This window comes from Coloeus monedula (assembly GCF_965178545.1).
Source record: "Coloeus monedula genome assembly, chromosome: 19".
NCBI classification, from domain to species: domain Eukaryota; kingdom Metazoa; phylum Chordata; class Aves; order Passeriformes; family Corvidae; genus Coloeus; species Coloeus monedula.
Genome location: NC_138799.1, coordinates 5,467,152 through 5,492,007, shown reverse-complemented (window position 1 = coordinate 5,492,007; position 24,856 = coordinate 5,467,152). Strand labels below are relative to the sequence as shown.

Genomic DNA, 24,856 nt, shown 5'->3' with positions numbered 1-24,856 from the left:
GTTTAATGTCAGCCCTTTATGCAAGGCAACCACAGCCCCACTGAAGCAGTTTCTTTAACACCAGCAGACAGTAAAATAACCCTGGCTTTAATTCGGGACAAACACTAATAACTCAGCCAGGTTACAAATCTCTGAGAAACAGCAGAACAACAAAAACTGACCAGAATTAAATGTCCCTTTCTCCCCGGGTCCCCTCTTGCCCCTCCCCTGCTCCCTTTATCACTGAAGATACTCTGACTCTTGCAAGATAAGCATTTTGGCAAGAAGCACCTTTACTCACTGAAATTAAACATTCGCTGGGAAGCTCACACTGAAGTATTCCAAGATCATGATCCTTAAAAGCCTAAGGTTCTCTGCCAGGGTAATAATTGGGAAAGTTTATGATTATTTATTTATATTTAATAGCAATAAACCCCAAATAAAGGTTACAGCAATCTAACACACTCTAAGACACCTCAGAAGTTTGAAATAATTTAAGAGCTTGGCTTGCTGTTTGCAGACATGGCTAGTAGCTATAAGAAAAGAAACAACTACTAGAAATTAAAATTTCCTGAATTCTGGCTTCAATATGCTATGGAAGTCACCAGAACAGCCCCTGGAGCTGTGACTACCCCAGCTAGACCAGCCCCTGCTCTGGGAACTGCTCTGGCAAACAGCAAGTGCTTGGATCACTCAGACCATTAAACTATACAGCCAATATTGGGTGAGTAAATGCAGTTCTTACAAACAGAAGTAATAGCATTTTTCCTTTTTAAACACAGTTTCCCCCCCCTTATTAGTCAATCCCAGTAGTGCTCTGTTTGTATGGACTAGCTCCCGGTGTTTGCTTTCTCTGCTCCTGCTTTCCCACATTGCTCATTTACCTTCTATTTAATGACAGATGAAGCTTTAAAGTGTATCAACACTTACCACTTACAAAGGCACACATTAGAAGAGATTTCTTAGTACAGTAGCAAAACATTCTAATATAGACATAGTCTGTAGCACCTTTGCTGATCATCTTCACATATATATACTCAAATATGCACATAAAAATACATATATATATTTAGACATATACATAAATACATACTGACTTCAGTTGATAATTATGCTAAGAGCTGAAGTTGCTAGTGCTTAGTCTGGCTTAAACGTTTGTACCAGGTAGAAATAAATACCTTCCCTTTCATGTTCTGTGTCTTCCCACACCATTACAATGTTAAAATACTTAGCATTACTGCATTCAGTGAAGCTTCTTTGCTCATCCTTCTATTTAATATAGTCATGGGCAGATAATTTTAGTGGCCCCAGCTGTGTGGGTTATCAGCCCACCACTCTTGTCACTGGTGCCATGTGGATCAGTCCATGACTAATTTGCTTGATATGAAAATCAATTGTATTTGAGATAACACAAAAGACAACATGTTCTCATGGCCTGTTCCTTGCCTTATCCATAGAAGAACATCCATGCATGTAATTGCTTCAATAAAAGCAGTACAAATTTCTGCAGAGTCCACTCCCACAGTTTACGATCTTTATTAACCTTTACCTTGTATATTTACACGACATGAACCATAATTGAACCCTCTTGCAGCACGTAAAACTGCAGTGGTTTCACTGAGCTGTGTTAGTTCAAGACAAGGGAATTGCTCTGCTCTGTGCCCAAACCTTTGTACAGCCAAGGTGGAATCACCTGCTGCTCTTTTAATTCACTCCTTGGGTTTGTTTCATTTTCTTTCCCAGGTAATTCACCTCCCTCTGCACGTATGTTTTTACCTTTTCTCCCTCAGCTTCGTGAGTTGCAATCCTGTTATTTAAACTGGAACTGATCCAGGAGCAGCACTACCACAAGGGCAGCAGCACTGGGATGGAGCAGCAAAACACATACGGAGGTGAAAATTCTTTTAAATAAGTAATCAGTGGGGAAAGGTCAGCTGGTTTGCAGAACAAAGTGTTTAAACAGCAAAGCTTTGCCATATAACGAGACAGTCAAATACCTCGACGCAGGTTCATTTATTTTGATATATTTCATATATTTATTTACATTTTGATATAATTATATACAATACATTCAGGGAGAGAGAGGAGGAAGAGGCACCACCGCTCCTCCTCAAAGGAATGGGCCCGCCCTCCGCCCACAAAATGGCGGCCGCCCCGCCCCGCCTGAGGGAACTGGCCCCGCCGTGTACCGCCCACAAAATGGCGGCGTGTGGGCCTTGCGTGCCGCCCTGAGACAGCCGGTTCCTCCCCATCCCTCGGTACACCCGGTCCCTGAGCCGCCGCTGCCCGGGGGAACGGGCAGCCCGGTGTGGTGTGCCGCGATGGAACTGGGTCGGCTGGAATACCTGCAGGCGCTCGTCACCGAGTTCCAGGTGACGGACAGCACAGGTAACAAACGGCGCTGCTCGCTCGTCCTCTCCGTGTCGAGCGTTTCCTCACCGACCCTTTTTCCTTGCAGAGGCCAAGGAGCAGGTGCTGGCGAACCTGGCCAACTTCGCCTACGATCCCAGCAACTACGAGTACCTGCGGCAGCTCCAGGTGCTGGACCTGTTCCTCGATATGCTCACCGAGGAGAACGAGACCCTCGTGGAGTTTGCCATGGGTAAGGGCTGCTCCTCAGCTGACGCCTGGTCAGGGAACACCCGGCCCTGCGCTCGGTTCGGTCGTTAATCCTCCCCAAATTCACGCAGGGCTCCAAAAACAAACCCACACTGTGCTGATAAAGCCTCCTTTAGTGCAGAATAGGAGAGAGGTTACAGGCGGGCATGACCCTCCATGTCTTCACAGGGCTTAAAAAAGGCACTACTGGAAAGGATTTTGGGTTGTTTGTTTCTTTTCTAAACAATACCTGATTAACTTTTTACTGAAATCTCTTCTATAGAGAAACAGTCATTAATACATAGATTTTGCCAGGTCTGTTGTACAGATCCATCTAACCATTCTGCTATTGGCATCTGGTCTTCTAGAATACTACCTGACATTTTTAATAAATCCTCTGAGGAGCTGCCTTACCGTGATTTTTCATGGTCTGAATGTAAGCTAAGGGGGCAGATCCTGTGAGCAGTTCTATGAGATGATACTAAACGTATTTGATTTTTAAGGTTTGTGGCTGCATCTCAAAGTTTCATATTTCAAACATTCTGTGGTTCTTGGCTACTTACTCTGGTTATCTCCATTCTCTGGCTTCCTGTAGCACCTGCAATAAACTGCTGGCTTGTGTCTTCCACTAGGGATGAGTGATCCTGGAATCATTCTGTGGAAGCAGTTATGTGCAGCAGTAACAGTGCCCTCTAATGACACACAGGAGGAGGAGTGTGCTGGTGGAAAATCTCGGGAAGGAATCAACAAAACATGGCCTAGGGAACCGTTAAGAATTTTCCATCCAAACAGAAGATCTGGATGTTAGAAACAGGATGAGCAGTGAATTTGGACAGACACTTTTCTCCTGCCATTCCAGGTGGTCTTTGCAACCTGTGCTTGGATAAAACAAACAAAGAGTACATCCTGGAGGCCAACGGGGTGGAGCCCATCATCAACTGCTTGTCCAGCTCCAACGAGGAGACCGTGGTGTCGGCCGTGACCACGCTGATGTTCCTGACGACGCCGCGCTCGCGCGCGCAGACCACGGCACTGCCCGTGGTGGAGTGCATGCTCCGCTTCTCGCTCTCGGCCAACACGCGCCTCAGCAACCTGGCATCCATCTTCCTGCAGGATTACTGCAGCCCTCCGCAGGTGGAGGATGCCAGGAACCTCAGCAGGCACACGGCAGTGGGGATTCCTCTGCCCAAGGACTGAGCGCGGGGCTGTGGAGAGGGGAACCTCCTGCTGTTCTCGCTTTCTGCTCAGCAGGTCAAGAGCAGCATTAAAGATGGGGGGGTTGGTCCCACCAGTGCTGGGGTTTAGTTAACAAAGAGGATGGAACAGCACTACCATGGCAGCTGGGCCAAGCACACAGCCAAGCCTGCAAGTAAATATTTAAAATAAAGCAGGTCATGGCTGCACATTGGAGAGTACTTTGCCAAGTGCAGCTCAGCACCCAGCTTGCTCGAGTAACCCTTCCCAGCAATGAGGGGTTTTCTGCTTGGGTTATTGGGCAGAATTTTGTCCGCTCTGGTTCCTGGCTAGTTGTGCTGCAGCTCTCCCCTTCAGTGTCAGTGACAAGGAACGCTAAGTGTCAACTCAAGTGACTGAAATGTCACAGAAATTTATTTCTCTTGCAGAGAAAAGAGTTTCCCTGCCCTGGCAGTTCACAATCTCTGCATCCCTGTGGCACTAGTTATGCCATCCTCCAGTCATGGCACAGGCAGCCAGCTAGGGAATCACTGCATAGGACAGGCTGTAGCTGTTCTACAAATGAAGAAGTGGTAAGTTTTTCTTTCATTACCACTGGTGAGAAAGGTGAAGTCAAAAAAAAAAGGGGGCTCATGGCAGTCTGGCTCATAAGAACAGCTGTCTTGTAAAAGCTTCTCTTAATAAAACATTAACTTAAATGCTGTGTAATCAGTTCTGTGTGAGCTCATGAATGTTTTTCTCCAGCACTTGAGCCTTTGCCCACTCTTACTGAAGCACACGGGCCAGAAATCGAAGCCAGCTTAGTCTCTTTTCATTATCAGCCAATGAGGCAAGAGAAAACCCAAGAGCCAGGGTGGCTAAACACATAACATTTATAAGGTTTGACTTGAGCCCAGAGCTCCCTGACAGACACCCACACTGGATCTGCTTACCTTTCAGAGCCTTCCTCCTTCCTCTTTTTCCCTCCCCTCTGCTCCCAGACAGCACAAACCAAACAGGAGTGAGGTTAAACACACACAAAAATCCAACCACAGCTGCTTGTAGTTTATAATTTCTCTTCTCCTACAGCAAACATCCAAAACACTACAGAGATTAACTGAGTGCAGAGCAATCTTCCAGAAACCCAAGAGCACTGTGTGACAGGAGCAGCTCATTTACTGTGACTGACCCCTGCAGTGACAGTGCCTCCTGGCCATGGGAGGAGATGGGCTGGTTGTTCCCTGGCAGTGGGAAGAATGCAGCATCCCCTTCCTGCACTACTGCCTCCGCTTGCTTTCCAGGATGGCCTTCCAGTCGTCAGCCCAGGAGCGCAGGCGCCGGCGCGGGGCCGGCAGCTGGACGTGCCTGTTGTGGCAGCAGGTGAACAGGATGTGCTCCCAGCTCGGGTTGGGCTCTGCGCCTGTGGGAAGGGGGGGAAAAGCTGCAATCAGCTGGGGATGGCTCCCCAGCCAACAGCCAGCCATGGAAACGCTGTTCAAACCTTGGATGGTGTCCTTGTCATCAAACAGCAGGTCAGCAGCCACCACGGTCTTGTCTCGGGTCAGAATAATCCGCTCCACAAACTCAGGTCCCAAGTGTTTCTCTACCCACTTATACTGCAGAGACAAGGAATAGGAGAAAATCCCGCTGTGCTTTCGGTTTGCACATCACTTATGTCAGACCAGCCCTAATAGAGTAATTTTTTCCCCCTGTAAACCTTCACCTGTGTCTAGGAATCCCCACATGGAGCCTGGCTGTGGCCCAGGATGCTGATTAAACCTGTCTGTGTGACAGCTGCCACTCAGAACTGCCCTGGCCATGCCCAACTGTTGAGTTTGTGAGAAGCACTGGCTGCTTGCCCAGAGCATGTGGGTTGTACCCATCTAAGTCATTCCAGTGACCAAATTACCCCTTCCATTCTCATGCCACTGACAAGAAGGATTTATTCCAACACTACAGCCTCCTGAACACAGCACTGGCCTCTTTTGGGACATCTCAGGCTCCAGATTTAGACTGAAGTAAGTTTTGTTGGTTGATGGTTCTCCAGAGTGGAATCCCCTGGGAATATCCCATCCCTGTGGGCCGCACTGTAACAGTTCCTTTGCTGTCACCTGCTGACACAGCTGGTCCCAGCCCAGCTCCAAAAGCCCAGGGATCACATGCTCCACAGTAATTCTGGCACCATGTGGCACTCGGAGATTCCCTGTCCAGAGTTACTGCTCTGTGTGTGGGAAGCTGTCCCTCAGACAGGGATTGAGGGAAGCCTGGCAGCTGGAGCAGCTACTGTCTTTAGAAAGGAATAGCTCCAACTTGGGTAGTATGAAACTGCAAGGCCTTGCAAAAGCAGCATTAAACCCAATAAAAACAATTCCCTCCCACCTTTTCCACAATGCAGTGCTCGTATTTCCGGAGAGGGCTCGTGCAAATGAAGACTTCAGTGCTGAAAAGAAACAGCCTTTGTTAGCAGTGAGGGGAAATTGTGTAAGGTCCTGGAAAAGGGCTGCAGGGTGCGAAGTGTCCTTACTCCTGCATGTGGAGCATCTCCTGCACAGCTTCCAGGGCTCCTGGAATTGGATCCAAGTCTAGGAAGAAGCCAGGCGACTCATAGACACTGGCTACCTTGGCCTGCAGGAGACAGAGGACGATGAGCAGCGGCTGTGCTCTGTCACAGCACTCTCCAGTCACCCCCTGTGTGACAGCCCAGTGCTTCCCCCCAGGAGTGAATTATAAAATTTCTCACCTTTCACTTCTGGGAAAGGTCCAGTTTGGGCAGACAAGAAGGAGAAGTCACTTTCTGGTGGTTCATGAGGAGGCAGAGATGCCCCTGGCCTGCCTTTGCTTCTACAATCAGCCCTGACCCACTGGAGTCTCTGGGGGCTGAGGGAGACAGAGCTCCCACCCCACCTCTTCCCAGCAGGTCTCTTTCAACTGACTGTGGTGAAAACCAAAGGAACAAGTTGGAGGCTTCTCCTCCTCTGTCACATTTGGCTGAGTTTGCTGAGGGCTCAGGAATTCACCGGGGATGGGTGGGCAGATGCAGGTGCTGCCCATCAGCCCCCTTTTCCTTTAGAGCAGACAGGGCACGGTGGTGACCGTGCCAATGGCCAGGCCAGCACTGCCACACACCTGGGGGGAATCCCTTCAGCAAGAGGGAAGGATGAGAGCGCTGGGAAAGCTCCATGTCTTTGCTGCTTTTTATGATTTTCAGTTACCCACTTAAAATATTGTTGAAGGAGCAGACCTTGGCTCCAGCCCGGATGGAGGTAACCCTGAGGTTACCCTGAGGTAATGGGCTGGTGCAAAGTCTGCTCTAAAGAGTCTGAGACTGCAGCAGGAAGTTCAGAGGTGATCCCTGTGCTTCCCCAAGAACCTTTGGCTCCGTGAGGTGACCTGTGCACCCCATGAGCCCCATCTGGGCTGGGTTTGAGGGTGCTCTCCTCGCCTGGCTCAGCACTGGGCTGAGCTCTGCTATTAAGGGCTTTATCCCTTTTGTGTCTGCACCTGCTCTCAGTGTAAACCCACCTTCCATACAGGCATGTGGGATGCCACGTGAACCAGAGAGGAAATTAATGATAAACAAGTGGGGAAGGAGGTTAGCCCTAAAGGCAGAATCATTTTTAAGTGAGTGTAAATAGGAAAGAAACAAGATTACTGGAGAAACAATGTTATTCCAAGCTAACATAGCCAAAAATGGGACAAAAAGATATTTAATATGATACAGTACAGTGCATCTTTAATCTCTAAAAGGAAGAGCAGTATTTCCAGGGCAATTTCCAGGTAGGACTGTCCTTCCAGTCCTTTTTCTTCTTAATTTACTGGTAAGACATTTTCACACCTTTTATTATTAGGAAATTTACTGCTTTGAATCCAGCTCTGGTTAGTTAATTTTAAGGATTGCTCCCTGGTGACTGTTCAGTGGCCTGTGTTAAATGAGTGTTTCAGAGCGGGTCACAGCTGATGGGTTTTCCCCTTCCTTATCCCACATCCCATCATGGCAGAGGCCCCTTCCAGGCCTAAGTTTCACCCTAAGACAGAGAGATTAAGCTTCCAGTCTCTCTTTACCCTGAGACACACAAATCTTAACTTCCTTGGGGTCACGTAGTGAACTTCAGAGGTGTCAAAGCAGCATTTTTCCACAAGCATTAAAGTCATACGTTGCCATGCCACTGAACAGTTTGGAAAACTTAATTCTTGTTAAGTATTCTTCAAAGGCAGGCTGCAGCCTTTGCTTAGAAGAGTCCAGCTCTAAAGAGTCCAGCTGAAGGTCTCCTTGCTCTGTATCACCAGTGGAACATCAACATAAAACCCATTTCAATCAAGCAGCAGTGAGGAGTCAAACCAGACTCTCAGATCCTGAAGCTCACTCAGTTATCACCAACCTACAAATACTCATAAATCAACAGCCAGAAAGTTGGAAGCACTGTCTGATTTCACACGCAGATCAGAAGAGGTTAAGGAGCCTGTCTAGGTGCAGACATGGCAATCAGATCTGCCCAGATCTCTGTTTCCATGCAAAGCCTCCGTAGGGCAACAATTCCCTGGAGCTCTTCCCAAAGAGATTGAATTACAGACTTGGGGCTCGTGTCTGAAAGCTCTTTTATCCTACAGCAAGACACCAGAAACTGGCAAGTTTCCACCACATCACAAAAAAGTCTGGCTTTGTTGGAGAAAGAAATTTGATTTGATGACTCCTGGAACCAAAAGCCATTTCCTCTCATAAAAAAAGTGACTAGAAATAGAAAGTAAAACCATTTTCTTTCCTCATTTTCATGCTACCAATGCTGAACGCTTCCTTTTAACCTCCATTAGTAAGATAACAATTTGGATACAAAACTGGAAGGACTACATCTGTCCCTAAGCTTTCCCATTTACAGGACTTAAAAATAATTCTAGAAATTTTTACCACTGGTGGGGATGTTGAATCCTTTTCTTGAAGCTGTCTGGGGCCAGGAAACATGGAGATAAATCCCCACCAACAAAATGACCACAGACACAGGAGGGCAGAGAGGCAAGTGCAGTGAAAAAATCTTGAACAAAATAAAATGGATTAGAAGTCCTTCTAAATAAAATGGATTTACAGTGTGAAATTAATGATCAACTTGCAATCAAAACAGAAACAGAAATGAAGTAATGGCTCAAGTTTCAAGGGGCAGCTGCTCAGCACCAATTAAGCATGAACGCCACTCAGGAAGAGGTGATGCATAAATCATCACCACAGCACTTCCCAGCCCATGTCACGAGAATATCCCACACCCTGGAAGTTCATGGACAGACACAGCCAACACCTGCTACAAAGAGCCTGGTGTCCAGCTGATCCCCTGGTGTCCAGCTGACCCCCTGGTGTCCAGCTGAGCCCCTGGTGTCCAGCTGACCTCCTGGTGTCCAGCTGACCTCCTGGTGTCCAGCTGACCCCCTGGTCTCCAGCTAACCCCCTGGTCTCCAGCTAACCCCCTGGTGTCCAGCTGACCCCCTGGTCTCCAGCTAACCCCCTGGTGTCCAGCTGGCCCCCTGGTCTCCAGCTAACCTCCTGCTGTCCAGCTGACCCCCTGGTCTCCAGCTGACCCCCTGGTGTCCAGCTGATCCCCTGGTCTCCAGCTGACCCCCTGGTGTCCAGCTGATCCCCTGGTGTCCAGCTGATCCCCTCCTTTCAGCACTGACAAATTGCAGGCTCAGTTTCCCTGCATGGACACGTGGCCCCACAAACTGCCCTGTGTGGGCTGCTGGTTCCTGCCAAAGCTTTCCCTGCAGCTGGTGCCAAGGACAGACTTTCCATGGGGATTCTCCTGCCCCACAGACACCCTATACAGCCACAGCAGAACAAACAAGGGCTCTGTTTTTAAACTGATGTATGGTATTTACATAAAACCCAAAGGAGCCTCAAATCTTTAAAACTATAACTTTATTGTTCTGCCAAACATACCTAAACCAGCCCAAAGCTCCAGAGATTACTGAAGGAGACAGACACACAGCACAGCTCCATAAAGCTAATTTCCTTAGGAAGCCAAGCTAGAACAGCAAGATAAGAGCTTTCAGACACTGCTGGTGTGCGTGGGATTCAAACCAGTTGTCTGGTTATTTCATTGCCACACCTAAGGTCTGGGGAGAAACAGGATGAGCATGAACCAAATTAGGGAATGGGGTTTCCAGAAAGAGAACAAAGTGCAATTTTCTGGATAGATCAGACTGTAGACCTTCCAAAAAAGAACAAATAAAAAGTCATGACCCCTTAATTTTCCTGCAACTTTTTTTTTGTCCGTGAGATTCACTTAAGGACTAGTCATTTAAACAATAAATCATGTTTGTTTCTGCTAAATAATACCCAAATTTATGTCTGCTGACTATATTTACAGGCTTCTGGTTCCAGGAGCTTCTTACCATCAATAGTCATCGATTAGAACGCAGGCAGTTTGGAGCCTGTGGAAATGCTGACTGGATCCAGCACTCCAGCCCCTTATTCTGGTGCAGGAGCCTTTACCTCACTATGGAACAGCAGTGAAATTAATGTGAATTGTTGTTTCTTAGCAGTAAAACCCGCCAGGCTCAGTACAGGTTCTTAAAATGAGCAATGAACTTCTCAGGGACGGTGTTCAGCACAACCCAGATCAGTGGTTTCTTTACCAAGTCCTTGACTGTCCTGTGGTGACCAGAAGGAAGGGTGAAGCCTGGATTCACAGTATTTCTAATTCTGTGTTTCATGCAGCCTTAATTTGTGCAGTGATAATCAGTGACTTCTTCCAGGAGGATCACCAGCCCTTTACAGAGGGATGTGTGTGTGGGAGTTTTGTCATCAAACCATTCACTGAACCATCTGAAGATGCTTGCTCTTTACCTACTCATGTTCTTGCTCTTGCTGTGCAGCAGAACAGTAATTTACCCAAAGCTCCCTGAGCACTCTGCACATGCTCACACGGCTCCACAGCAAGACAAGAACTATAAATGTTATATCTGGGTTTGTACAGAATGAAATCCTGCATCCATATTCCCTCTGCATGCCCTGACAAGCTGAGTGCATGGTAGGTAAGACATCAGGAACAGCAGGAGAAGGCTGGTGGAACACCCTCCATCCATGCAAACTGCTGCCATTTTGAATGTTTGCTGATGGCTGAATGAGTAACAGAGAGGTTTGCAAAGCAAAATTACAGATACTGTAAATCCAGACTTCACCCTTCCTTCTGGTCACCACAGGACAGTCGAAGGCTCTGTCAGGAAATGGAACAGATGCTGATCTGGGCTGTGTTGTACACATTCCCTGAAAAGTCCATTGCTCATTTTAAGATCCTTTACTGAGCCTGGGGGTTTGTTACTAAGAAATGACAATTTCATTTCCCTCCTGTCCCCTAGAGTGGCTCCTGCCACTGGCTGATAGACAGGAGTGTGGATCCAGTCAGCATTCCCACAGGCTCCAAACTGCCAGAGCTCTGATCGATGGCAATTGATGGTCCCAAGTTCCTGGAACTAGGAAGAACCTGTACATATAGTGAAAAGCCATGATTTTGGTTATTATCTTACATAAACAAACATGGCATTATTTACGTGAGTATTCCTTAAACGAATCCCATTTAGGTATACATGAACAAAAAAACCTGCAGATAACTTAAGGGGATTTTAAAAACCACTGGTCCCACGCTGAGCTGTGCCCAGCCTGGCGGGCAGGGAGAGGTTTCCCAGCGGGATGGGGAGGGTGTGTTGGCCCCGCAGCCGCACTCACCGCCAGGTCCTCCCGCAGGCTGCGGTACTGCTCCCGCACCGAGAAGCCCCTGCGCTCCTCTAGCTCCACGCGCGGCTCCGCCGGGAAGCGGGCGCGGAATTCCCGCAGCACCGCGCCCTCGAAGTCGGCCAGGACCCCGTCCATGTCCACCAGCACACGCAGCGGCGCGGCCGCGCTGCCCATCCCGATCCCAGATCCCGGATCCCGGCTCTCCGCTCCCGGCACACGCGGGCGCAGCGCCCCCGGCTCCGGCACACGCGAGAGCGCGCATGCATATGTATTAGCCACATGAATATGCATGAAGGGGCGGGGCGGGGGGCCTGGAGGGCAGCCCCGCGTGGGAACAGGGTGGGGTCCACAGCAGGAATAGAGAAAAAGCCCACAAAAGCCGCCTCCCGGCACTCCTGGGGACCCGCGGTGGCCGGGATGCGGCTGCCACGTCCCCCCCGAGGAGAAAGAAGCGCAGTGGAGCCTCAGCAGCCATCAAGAAGCATTAACAAGTCCCCCTGGGCATGGCGCTTGCAAAGGAAATAATAATTTCTGGGTAATTCCCCATGCTCTCGATGCAGCTGGTGCAGGGCACGGAGCACATCAGCTACAGGGAAAACCCCCCCAGATGGAGGAGAGGAGGAGCACGGCAGAGCAAATCCAGTTCGGTAGGTTCAGCACCCCAGGGCAGGGCTTCTCCAGCAGGGATCTGGAAAGCCAGGGTGCTTTCAGGCACTGGTTCTTCCAGAAGGGTGGAAGAGGCACCAGCAGACACGGGAGCTCCATACAGAGCCTCTGCTGTGGCTTATTGGGCAGCAGAGCCCTGCCAGGACAGCAGAGAACTTCATGGTTTGGTCTCAATTACACCCCCTCCCTTTTTAGGGTCCTCCTTTCTTTTCTTTTTAGTGAGGAAAATACACTTTTCTCAATTTTCTTGAGAAAAACCAGTATTTTGGATAAAACAATTATATATATCAAGCCATATTCCACAGTTTTCTGATCTAGAAGACAAAAATGAAGAGAGAAGTCAGATTCTCTCTTCAGGAGAAGATGGCATATGTTGATGACCTCGAGCCAGGTTTAAGAACTCTCCTCTGTTAGAACAGGGCAGGTTGGCTGAGATAAGGACAACTGAGAACAAAGCAAAACCAAAACCATGAAATAAAACCCACACAGGAAACACTGCTTCAAAATTTCTATATTATTTACTTTTAAGCAACAATCCAGCTTCGTGAAATTACAACACACACTTTAAAGGATGAGATTTTCACCTCATGGTCAAGCACCAGCATGATCATGCACAGCATTGAGTCAGTTGTAAAAAAAAAAAAAAAATGCCCTGTAATTCTTAGTTATATAATCCACTCCACCTTTACTGAATAAAGTCTGAATCAGCCCCTTCCCAGCATTAGGCCAGGTGGCTCTGGTCATCAGCCCTCTATTTGGCACAGACCCTGTGTCATAGTAGTCCAGTATCAAGATTTATTTTGTTTTTAAAGGCAGCATGGTGTACATTAACCACTTAATGATTTATATGGCACAGCAGGGCACAAGGCATTTACCACATGCAGTCAATGAAGCCTTTTAGATCCCTAAATCCCACATGTGGAGGAAGGGACTGCTCTTGCTGATTGTTTGCTGGCCTGGTTAACCAGGATTCTAGACCCTTGTAAAGCTAAGGGGTTCTAAAAAAAAAAAAAATCTCAGTACAAAAACCTTCTAAGCACACTTAGAACCAAGCTACTCTCCTTTGAATTACATTACAATACTTCATAAAGCTTTCCCTCAAGTCTATCACTAGAAAACACTCATGTCACTTCCAGTAGATCTGGGGGAAACACAGGACAGAAGTGGAAAAAAACCCTTGATTTCAAAAAAAGATGGAGTACATAAAGTGCTTCTCTTTAATGAAAGAAATTTGAGATGTACAGTCAGGCTCAAGTTGTGCAGTTCACAAGCATGGGGGAAAGAAAACAGACACGAGTTCAAAACAGTCAGGAAGGGAAAGGTTTAACCGAGGACTAGGCTGGACTTGCCACCGGGTGGATTTCTCCTGGAGGGTGCAGGTGCTGGTGCTACTGGGCTAGGAACAGGTGCAGCAGGCAGGGACTTTTCTTCACTCTGACCTGGGGCAGCTTCTACATCAGCCTCAGTGTTTTCTAGAAGAAAAGAAGCTTTTAAAGTGTTTGATGTGGATGATGAGAGCCAGATGTTTGGCTGGCTCAGATGGAAGCTCAGCTCCTGTCAGTTTTGTCCAGGGGTACAGACACACTCCAATGCTATCAACCACTGGCAGGGCAGACTCAGCCCTCAGAAGTGTTTCTCAGATCAAATCTGAGGCCTTACAGCTCAGTCTCAGGCGTTCAGCAAGAGCCACATTCACCCAGCTGTTATTAGGGGACACCAGCAATTCATCTTTGTTAATGACAAGCAGCTTAGGGCTTAAGTCTTGTACATATAATTAGTCAGCGTTGTGACTCTGGCATTGTCACTCGAGTTTGAGCAGGTGCTGGGAGTCACAGCAGCACCAGCAGGAGCTCAAACTGCATCCCCAATTTCCTAACTGGAGGGAAGAGGATCTGACACACTTCTGAGGCTTCACACAGGACACACCAGGGAACAGCCATGCATGGGGAGGCTCTGATTGTACACTCCCTGGAGAGCACGTGAGAGTTTTATCTTAAATCCTTCTGAGCAATCACAAGCAAAGACAGGGCACAGAAGGAATTCTTCACAGGAAGCACTTTAGATACTGGAGCAAACTAATGTATCTGCTTTGACAATTGAGTACAGCAAGTCCATCAGCATCTCACATTTTTACAGGTTAGCACGACCAGTTCTGAGCCAAAGGCCCAAATCAGCACCAAGTAGCCCCTGATATTGAGGGTGAAGATGAACCTCACCTGTTTTCAACAGACCCCTTTGTTTTATCTCATGCTCACTAATTCTGGGTTGGGAGAATTCAGGAAACTGCTGCACATTCACCTTAAGCTTCATGATTTAGTAGATCTTGATCAAATTGCCTCCCCATGCCTTCTCTTCAAACTGAACAGGCACAAACAACTATTCCAATCTCCCCTCACAGAGCAGCCACTGCACCCCATCCTCTTCCCTGTCACCTCCACTACAACCCCCTGCTCTTCACGTGTCAAGGACTGCACACAATTCAAGGTATTACCATTGTTTACAGAAAAAAATGATGTCATTTTCCATCCTCTCCCTGATGAAATTCAGTATTTTGCTGGCACCTCCAAACACCTCAAAGAATTTCAAGGAGAAGGAGCTGAGGCAGATCCTGGGAGCACCACAGCACAGAGCTGAACATAAGGCTGCCATGGTTTAGTTTTTGGGGTTTTCTCCCCCCCTAGATTCATTGCTTTACACTTGCTTACACAGGGATTATCCTGCCTACCTCATTTAGCTGAGTCCTTCTGACAGTGAGATTTTCCCACCATCAGCACAATTTGACTACTTGAAAGGGGTAATATCATCAACAAAATTGGATACTTCACTGTTCATTACCTTTTCCAGGTCACAGACGAAGGCACTGAATAAAACCACCCCCAGCATCACCTTCCCTAGCTCATTTTTCCAACCTGAAAGGCAATTACTAAGTCCTACCCTTTGCCTCCTATTCCTCCTACCCCCAGCAGCAGCTTGTCTCACATCCTGTGTCAACTCAGTTTATTTTTTCCAATGCAAAATGTTATCAGAAACACCAAAACCCCACTTGTGTCCACTGAACCTCCCCATATTCATGCTTATTATAATCTCAAAGAACTCCAGCATCTGAGCATAGTCTGCATGCAATCAGGAATAATCTCCACTACGGATTCTCTGCTGTGCTCACTAACCCAGCATAGCTGAAACAAACACTTAACACCACGTTTTAAGCCTGAAGCTCCTGTAGCTGCTGTGGCCCAGTGTCTGCTGACACAGCAAGTGCTGAATGTCCCTGCCTGGGGACAGTCCCAGCACTGTGCAAGATCCAGGCTCCACCTTCCTGTGGAAGTCAGGCACTGCTGACACTCAATCGGGCACTGCCTAATTCTCCTTAGCTGCTCACATTCATTCAGCTCACACTGCCCCTGAATCACAGAAGAAACAAGAATTACCAGCACAGGAGGCTTTGGGGGAAGTTTCTGTAGCTCCCTGTGTAGCTGATAGACATTAGCACTTCCCACATAGTCAAAGTAAGTTTGCCAACCTGATGAATGACGTGGTAAACCCAACAGGACCAGATAAAATATCAAAGCTCTTCCCTTCTCAGAAAGGGTCTAATCCCTGAAGCACCTCCCTGCTGAGTGCACTGCAAGCCACTGGGAACTCTGATGCCCAGAAAGGAACTACAGCTCCCAAAGAGGAAACAAGAGCCCTGCTGTAAAAGAAATGGGTTTTTTACCCTAGACAGGCTTGATTAATAAATATACACATTCCACCTGACACATGGAGGAGTGACACAGCCAGATGAGTGAGACTGGGCTCCATTGAGCTACAACACCCAAAGCTGTCAATGGCAGGAATTAATTTAACAATCCATCAGGACGTTTAGGTATCTACCACAGACACCTTTTGCAGGAGGCATTGATTTCTACTCCTTCCTGAGTACCATCAGTGAAAGTTTAACATTCAAACCTTTCCCTGCTATTTTTATTTTAGCTTGGCCACCTTCAAAAATTTAATTTTCAGTCATGGCCACAACAGGAAACCCCAGCTACTTTCCATAACATTTGTTTTTTAACCACCTCCCAGCACAGATTTACCTGACCCTCGATAAGAACTTCCTTCACTGTCACTTGCCAGAAACAAACCAAAAGACAAATACAACACCTGTAGAAATGTGAACTTTTTTAAAAAGTCAGGAATACCACTCTGAACTCCAAGTTTCAGCCAGCTGTCCTGATGCCAGGCAGCCCTATTTCTGCTTTCTGGCATCCCAGTCCTTGTCACCTCCCTGCTGTTTGTGGGATCTCCTCTGCCCTGTGGGGAGCTGGTTTAAACAAGCACCAGGCAAAGCAGCAGCCCTTAGAGCAGTTTTCTTCTATTAGCAAACCACATCCTCCTACTCAAGGCATAAACTCTAGAAGCCTACAGTGCTAATTAAGATCAGACAGACATGGGAAAGAAATCCTAGAGCCTGTGCAGTTGCATTAGAAGCAGCCTGCTAGAGAGGCAACCCTTATTTTGCATACAGATACCACTCAGAGGTAGTGCAGAAGATCTGGAAAAGCTTTCCCCCCTCCCACCAAAAGTCTTTTCAGGACACGGAGGTGCTAATGGCCTCAGGGATGTCCCACCACTCTTAGGTGTTGAAAGTAGCACTTGGAAAGCAGCAGTCAACACACACACTCCTGTCATCAGGAAGTCAGCTATTCCTAAAGTGAATCTTGCAAAGGAGACATTTCCAGCCTCAGAGCTAGAAAAAGTACTTGAAGGGGAAATGCCTCTGTTTACAAGCGATTTGCAGTATGCAGATCAACTTCCTTGGCAGAAATCAGCATTTTAAAAGCAATAGGAAGTTAAGAGCTGGTTAATGCAGCTACTTCCAGAAGCAGTAGCTGGGTTTGATTCTTTCTGTCAATGCGGAGTTTGCTGTATGAGAAGACTGTGGGGAAGAAGGAAACTGCTAAACTAAAATCAATTATTTTGACTGTCCTATTTAATTATAAGCAACCCTAACAGCAGTCTGGCCTTTCAATCACTGAACTCTTTGCAAAACAGTCTCCATCTTACCTTCTAGTACTCAGACACGTCTTGACACCAGCAGCTGCTGGCAAAATAAACCAACAGGACTGTTCTCCTTTTTATCCTGATGAGCAACAGCACTACACCATTTCCCTCCAAGCCCACACTCCACTGAAGCAGTTGGTCACATTGTTTTGATGGATTCCAGTGACAATCCCAGGCTTCCTCTTTCCTAATAAATGACCATTTATAGATCCTACATCCTCTTCTACTGCAAAGCCACCTGCAAAAGGCTTTTACTAGAGGAGTCCAAGGGAGTTACTCACCAAAAATGTCACCACCAACATCTCCTCCCTAGAAAAGAGAGAGGAACATGTTACATCTCATGTCTCACAAAGCATTTTCCTATTCCATGAAGTGGATACTCCTGCATGGTGTGACCACTGGCACATGGTGTGACTGGACACACTGCTCTATGTGGCACCACAGATGCAGGGAGGCACTTTTACAGCAGCAATGGGCTCTGGGTTCCAAGAGAGGGACAGAACCCAGAGTGGCACAGTGGGTTCTGCACTCATAATCTGCAGACTGAAATAATGGGTTTGTAAGCACCATTTCTTACAGACTGACTTATAACTTAAGCAGCTCTTTCTTTACCTAACATACTTCTAAAAGTTGAAACAGATATTGGAGTAATCCTGATGACACGTGGCACATTTGTTATTCCCACAGTGAAGGACACAGGTGGGTATGAACACTTTATTGTACAGAGCATCCCACATCAGGCAGCACTGACAGGATCCAGAACATTCCCACTGCCCAGCAGGAAGGGCAAAAAAATTACTATGACAGCAACAAGCAAGAGTTGAGTGTCCTCTGCTTTCTACTGAGCAACTCTTTGCAACACTGAACATTTATCTGTTGGCAAGGCCAAGAGCATTTGTTCTGCCCAGGGTATTTAACTTCATTTGTGAAATACAGATCAGCTTTTTTTGTTCCTGATGAAGCTTCCTTCACTACATAAACAGTTAAACATTCTTTGCATACTGAATCTGTTCACAGGCTGCAGCTTGACACAAAAATAGGGAGTCTCCCAGCAGCAGCCAAGGCTCCTCAATGGCATCAGGCTTATCAGCTTTTATAGATTTAACATTGCTAACTACACAGTGAAACTGCAGAAATTTGGATTAAAAAAAGCACAGAAACTGACACAAATGTATCACCTTAAGTCTCAGGCTGTTTGCAGCTGAATTACTGCATAAAAGTAAAGTATTCCACATAGGAAGAATCTGTTTGCAAAGCTGAGAACCACAGTATTCAAAACAATTTAGCAGAAAGTAGAATTAGACTAAACAGTTAAATTTATAGCAGAAAATATACCACAGAAAATAAACTCACTTATATTTGCTAAATTGAAACAAGACATTTTTTGTAACAAAGAACAGTTTTGTGACTTAAAGCTACAATTAATAACAAAAATGGGCTGTGGTGCTTGATGCCAATTACCAAAATAAAACCTATGATGAAAGGTGTCTGCTACAACATTTGAGATCAATTACTTACCTACCCAGTTCTTTTCAGAAAACCTACAGCTGGAGAGTTTTAAACAACAAGATTTCTTTTTTCCACTTTGTTCATGCAAACACAGACTATCATACATTCCTAGGGACCTAAGTTCAGAGGAATTACTGGTTTTTTCCTGAATTTACTGTGTTTCAAAAGAACCCTGTTTTTCCCATTAAATGTAGTCACACATCTAGCAAATTTCACTTAATTAACACCATTAACACCACAAATCATGCTCCATATTGCCACTAAGTAAGGAGTTTATATAGAAAATAACACACCTGATGGTATTATTAAAACAAAACAGGCATTGATGCTACTGAGGTAAGAAATTGCTGGGATGTGAAACCAAGTTCTTTGTCAGACCCACACAGAGTTTGCTGTAGTAACTATTGTTTGTGAGATGTTTAAACCCACAATTACACACAGAGCTGAAATCAGATTTCACACCACTTCATTACTGTCTCAGCAATGAGATGGGTAAAGAGCTCTACAAAGTGGTCCTTGTGAAAAATCCAGCCCTTCCTTCCTCAGCATACTGGAAGAGTACCAGATGGAAAGGGGAACCTTCAGGAAAAAACAGATTTGAGAGAAAGGCTTCAAATCCTACAATGCTTCCAACTGTGTGAACATCCGTGATAAATTAATCCCACACAGAGTGTGAATTGTCCATTATCAGGCTCTTTGTAGTCAAGTACTGACCTTGGGATCTACAAAGTCTCCACAGTTTGCCTCAGTTGAGTTTGTTCTTTGTGGTCCAGACGATTCACAGCTGTCTCTGGTTTCACCTGGCTTAGCCCCTACAAGCAGAGATTGATTCTAACCAGGTTGCAAGATAAACTTGATGTGAAAGCAGATCATAAATAGTCATAGATTTGGGTACACTGGGAGAGGTTCTTCTTTTAAATTACAGCTTTGCCATTCTAAAGAGTCCTGGTCCTTTAGATAATAACTCACAAATTACTGTCTTACAACAGCACCCCATGCAAATGAGGGTGTCATTTAAACAGATGGAGTTTGGGATCCCAAGGCCACCCATACTGGAAGTGTTCTGCAGAAAGGGAAGCTTAATCCCAGCTGTGAAAACACGAGGATAAACTTCCTCTGAATAATCAAGACCAATTAGTGCTACTCCAAACAGTAAGACACAAGTCCACTTGTGTGACTTGGAGAAATTGCATCCAAAATACAATTCTCTGCTTGTAACATGCCCAACACTTGAATAAAATAAACCCTCCTGGAAGAAATTAATGAGAAATAAACAATCCCCTGCAAGCAGACATGATTTGTAGCCCCAAAGTACCAAGCAGGAAGGGAACTCTGGTTTCCACACAGCCACCAGCAGCATCAGGCTAAGCCACAAAATGAATCAATACCCGTCAGCAGATGTGGAAACAAAGCACTACAGCCTTACCTGATGCTTTAGCCCAGGAAGGTGGGTTCTCCTCAGGAGTTCCAAAGATGCTGGATGCCATTTTGTTCCTCCTCACGGGTTGTTCTTTGGGCTCGTCAAAGCCCAGGGAGAAGTTGGAGCCGCCGCCGGGAGGACGCAGCACTCTGCAGAGAGAGGCAGCTTTACACCCTGTGCCAGCCCCCAGCTGCACTCCCAGCACGTCAAACAGAGGCTCCAGCACATCACTTCAACTACCCAGGTAAGCTCCAGCCAGAATTCCATCCTGGCACTCTTATCTCCACTGCTCTTCAGTGGCACTTACAAAAATAAAATGCTCCCGCGCTCTACTTGTGCCCTTGTTCCACCCGGTGTCACAGCAAGGGCTGCTCCCATCAATCTGAGCCAAATAAAAAATAAAAATAACTATGTGGGCATGTCAAATTCCAGCTTTTTTAAGAGTACCCTGGGAAGGTTAATATTCATCTTCAAACTGGCTGCACAGCAAAGACTGAAGTTTGAATCAAAGGACTGGTTGCACCACTGATGGCTGGGGGCTGCAGCCTTTATTTAGATTTGTTTCCTCAGGAAAAAACCCTCAAATCTGCAGCATGCTGCTGGTCTAGAAGTAAAAAGTGAAATTAAACAGCTTGCAGTTGACTATTATTAGGAGAGACACATGTACAAAGCTCCAGATATGTAACCTAAATCTAACAATCTGCTCTTAGACAGACACAAAAGAAGCCTGCTCAGTACTTCAAGAGCTTGATTGCAGTCTGCTTTCCAACCTGCAGAACCCAACCAAAATGAACAGCTGCAGCAGAACAAATCTTGAAACATAAACTCCTCCTGATCTTATTTTCATAAGCAAGAGATTCTGGGTTAGCTGGAGAAGCCAGACAAAAGCCAGGAGAATAAAACTGTGTGTGAGAACTTTCAAAACTCCCAGAGATGTGAGGACATCAACAGAACCTGGGGCTTCCTGGTCTTTAAAGACCTCCAGGGCTCCAAAATGAACACCAGGACAAACTAAGGATGGTGCACACTTCCTCTTCTTAGCAACTTAATTAATCAAAATTAGAACAGGAAACAGCACCCAGCTTGTTAATGCTCCAAACCTGGGAATTCAACACAAAGAGTGTGTCAAACTGTACAATTCACATCTTTAGAGAACTTGTGCCTGTTACATTCCAGCTGCAACACAAAAACGCTTCTCCATGCTACAGAGCTCAAACACCCCAATGGCAAGGGAAATTCCTAAAGGTGTGTGACATGGATATTTTCTTAACCAGAAAAATACTTTTCCTAACAAATTCTCTTACTAAGAATTACTAATGCTCAGCTGCTAATGGGAGGATCCCAGGAGACTGGAGAATGTGTTTTATTATGACTTGTTTTGTCTCCTTTCTGAATCAAGATGTGGTGTAATGGTCTTGAATCACTCCTTTATCTTTTTTTTTTCTGTGAGGAAACGTATAGAAGGTTTATTTTCTTAGTTATAGGTGTTGCAGCTACTAATCTGAAGAACAGTCTGTTCAAAGCAGGGCTTGCTCCCAAACCTTAGATCACCTCTTTTTACCAGAGCAGTGAAACCAGTACTCTCTTAAGGGCACAACAGTTTCCACTGACCGACTTAATGACATTAACAGAAAAGGCAACTGAAGGGGGGAAAAAAAAATCCATCACTCAAACTGTTAGAAAGGAATAATCGCTTTTACCAACCTCAGGTAAATGCTGACAGATTTTATTAGAAGCCTCTCACAGCATCAAATGCTGTAACCTGCTTTATGAAAGCCATGTTTAAACTACAAGCAATGACATGCTGTTAAAATTCTACCTCATGCCCAGTGATGTCCACCGAAAATCCACCCACAGCTCCAGGAAGAGCTCAAGTAAAAGGTTTAAAAACAAGCTTCGTAAAGGGTTGGGTTTGTTTTTTTTTCTGCTTTAAAATACACTCTGAAAAACCAAAAGGGAACAGGAAGCATCCGCTTTGTCAGGCCACAACCTTAGAGAAAAAAGCCACGACAGTGTGGAAAACGACACGATCCTCTCCAGCTGTGACTCCCGAGACCGCGGGTGCCCGACCCAGCGCTGTGCATCTCCTCCAGACCAACCTGCCAAGTTTTCTTTGTTTCCAGACAGGCTCCGCTTCTCCCCCCCCCCACCCCCACCCCTGGGTCGCCCTCGGGAGCGGGGCCGCGGCCCGGGGAAGGGGCGACCCCGGTTCGAGCACCGGCAGCCCGCGGACCGAACGGGCCCCCCCGGGCAGAGCGGCGCGGGGCGGGCGGGGGGGGCGAGCAGCGCAGACAATGGAGCTCGCCCGGCCCCACCCAGCCCGCGGCGGCTCCGCGGGGCCGAGGGGCGCGGGGGCCGCGGCGATGTGGGGAAGGCAGGCAGGCGGAGGGGCGCGGTGCCCCCCGCCCCCGCGCCGTGGCTGCGCGGCGAGGCGGGGAGTCGCCTCCCTTCTTTGTTCGGCGCCGGCGGCGGGGCCGCACCGAGCGGCCCGGGCGGGTCTCGGCAGCTCCCGCACCTTCCTCCCCCGGGCACGGCGCGGCCCCAGGATGCCCCCGTAGCCCATCCGGGTGGGCGCGGCCGCCCCCGCCCCCGGCCGACCCGCCCGGGAGAGGCCGGGAGGAACCGCACACCCACAGCCCCGGCCCGGCCGGAGCCTCCGCCCCAGCACCACGCCCCAGCACACTCCGGACATGCCCTCCCCGGGACCCCCAGACCCACCGCCCTCTGGGTCCCAGCGGCCCTCTAGAGCCCCGCAGACCTGGAGCTGTTCCTGCCATTGGGGTCCATGCCCGAGAACGTGGCCGTGGTGGTCATGGCGGAGGGGCCGGACCGAGGGAAGGGCTCTGTACAGTGAGGACCCGAGGGACGGAACTGCTCCGGCTACCGGACCTTACCGCTACCGGTGACAACTGCAGCCGCCGCCCGCACCCCCGCACCTTTTATACACACCGCAAGCCCATCCCACCTCCGGCCTCCTCATTGGCCGGTTCAAATGAACTCGCGAGATCCTATTGGACAGCGCCCTGCCACTCTCCCACTTGCCCCGCCTCGCTGTCTATTCCGAGGCGCCTTTGCCTCACCGCTGAGAGCCCATTGGTGAAGCACTACGTCTGCTCTGCGGTGACTGGCTGTGGGCGGTGCCGCCCGTTGCTGCTGATTGGCGGGAGCGCTGTCGCTCACCGCCGGCGAGCTGTGATTGGCTCAGGCGCACCTGAGGCCAGACAAAAGTCCCCGCGGCGCTCCCCCTCTGAGGGGCCCCGGGAGGGGCCGGGCCGTGAGGGAGGTTGTGCTGCCCCATCGTTGGCTCCGTGACCCCCTGCATGGCTCCTGTCCCCGCAGACACCGCTCAGGGCACACCACCAAAGCGGCCATGGTGCCACCAAACCCACCCCTGGCATCCCCTTGGCCGCGCAAGGCCCGGCTCCCTCACACTCATTGCCATGCCCGGCCTGTGCAAGCCCTGCAGGTACCTCAGAGATGTCACGGAGCAGCTCCAAGGTACGGGGATGAACCGCACCGAGCCCATCGCGGTGCGGGAGGTGTTGGCACAAGGCTGCTGTGGCCTTGGAGGTTGGATCCGACGAGGGCTGAGACACAGCCAAGGGCCTGCAGGGCCACAGGCCTGGTGAGGAACGCCCAACAACTCAAAAATCACGGCAGAATAAAATAATTTGCAATATCGGTGTATTATTTTGGATTATTGCATGAAAACTGAGTTCCAGCACGGCTTTTGTAGCTGGAGTACAAGGCCCAGCGACGCTGCTCACCTGGCTGTCAAAAGCACAAGGCTGCACATTTTGGGTTGTGCATCTCGCACCAAGGCCAGCACAAAACTCACGGCACTGGGTTTAAATCACATGTTGGCTGCTGACCTATCTGTCACATCCACCTTTGATTTGGTGACTGGGAGCTTCCCTGCAACTTCCACAAACACAGATGCTTCCCTGATCACAACTTTTACTCTAAAACCTATGCATCAGCAACGTTATTTCAACTAGCACTTGCGTAAAGTAGGAAGAAAGGGGAAAGAAAACCCATCTGTGCCAGCCACCCCTCCCAGTTTCCACCAACAACAGCCCCAAAACACTTTCTAGATAAAGGTATTTCTTTTTGGTCTGGAGAACACGTGGATTGTGCTACATCCCTCTATGCACAACATGAGTTGTCCAGCATCTGAATTAACACCAGCCTTAAAATTAACACAGATCATGAAAGAGAAGAACTGTTAAATATACACAAAGAGGACCAGTGTTTTATTTTTGCTAATCTAGGATCCATTAAAAAAAAATCCTGGGTTTTTTTTTTAATTGAAAAAGCTCCAACCACTATTTAGATCCCCAGGGAATTCTCTGTTGCATCACATCTTTTTAGAGGCAGATTAAAGGGAATTTTTAAGTAACATGACACAGTTGTTTTAATTCTATTATCCCTTAGGCTTGGGCATTAAGAAGTCAAATGATGCCTACCTGTACACAGGTAACCATCTGCTCTCTCAAGAACTTGCAGAAGTATTTTGTAATCTAGATGCTTCTTATTCAAACCCACAGGATTTGACTCTTTAATTTGTACCCCTGAGACACACACAGAGCCATTTTTTAAAGTCAAGATGACGAAAAACCCATTCCCTGTGACAAAGCCAGTTTTAACATGGAGCTTTAGAATTCTAAACTGTGTTTCCAAGGGGCCCCACTGATCTCTCACAGGCCTGGCTGCAGGGTGGCCCTTAAATAAAAGCTGCTTTTCTGACTATT

General features: G+C 47.7%; 3 protein-coding genes across 3 annotated transcripts; 1 reads left to right on the top strand and 2 right to left on the bottom strand.

Moving 5' to 3' along the window:
* Nucleotides 1-2,188: 2,188 nt before the first annotated feature.
* ARMC7 (armadillo repeat containing 7) lies at nt 2,189-4,404 on the top strand. The gene is made up of 3 exons (XM_082293819.1): nt 2,189-2,367; nt 2,438-2,581; nt 3,437-4,404. The coding sequence occupies exons 1-3, from the start codon at nt 2,301-2,303 to the stop codon at nt 3,772-3,774; spliced, it is 549 nt and encodes a 182-aa protein (XP_082149945.1). The 5' UTR covers nt 2,189-2,300; the 3' UTR covers nt 3,775-4,404.
* A 623-nt stretch (nt 4,405-5,027) lies between these two features.
* NT5C (5', 3'-nucleotidase, cytosolic) lies at nt 5,028-11,641 on the bottom strand (the record flags this gene model as incomplete). Its single annotated transcript, XM_082294193.1, has 5 exons — nt 5,028-5,170; nt 5,252-5,366; nt 6,130-6,190; nt 6,275-6,375; nt 11,459-11,641. 5 exons carry the CDS (start codon nt 11,639-11,641, stop codon nt 5,028-5,030), a joined length of 603 nt encoding a protein of 200 aa, XP_082150319.1.
* A 1,042-nt stretch (nt 11,642-12,683) lies between these two features.
* Nucleotides 12,684-23,002, bottom strand: JPT1 (Jupiter microtubule associated homolog 1). The gene is made up of 5 exons (XM_082293917.1): nt 22,864-23,002; nt 20,112-20,254; nt 19,400-19,497; nt 17,458-17,485; nt 12,684-13,605 (listed from the first exon to the last, which is right to left on the bottom strand). Exons 1-5 carry the CDS (start codon nt 22,917-22,919, stop codon nt 13,457-13,459), a joined length of 474 nt encoding a protein of 157 aa, XP_082150043.1. The 5' UTR covers nt 22,920-23,002; the 3' UTR covers nt 12,684-13,456.
* Between the last annotated feature and the right edge of the window lie 1,854 nt (nt 23,003-24,856).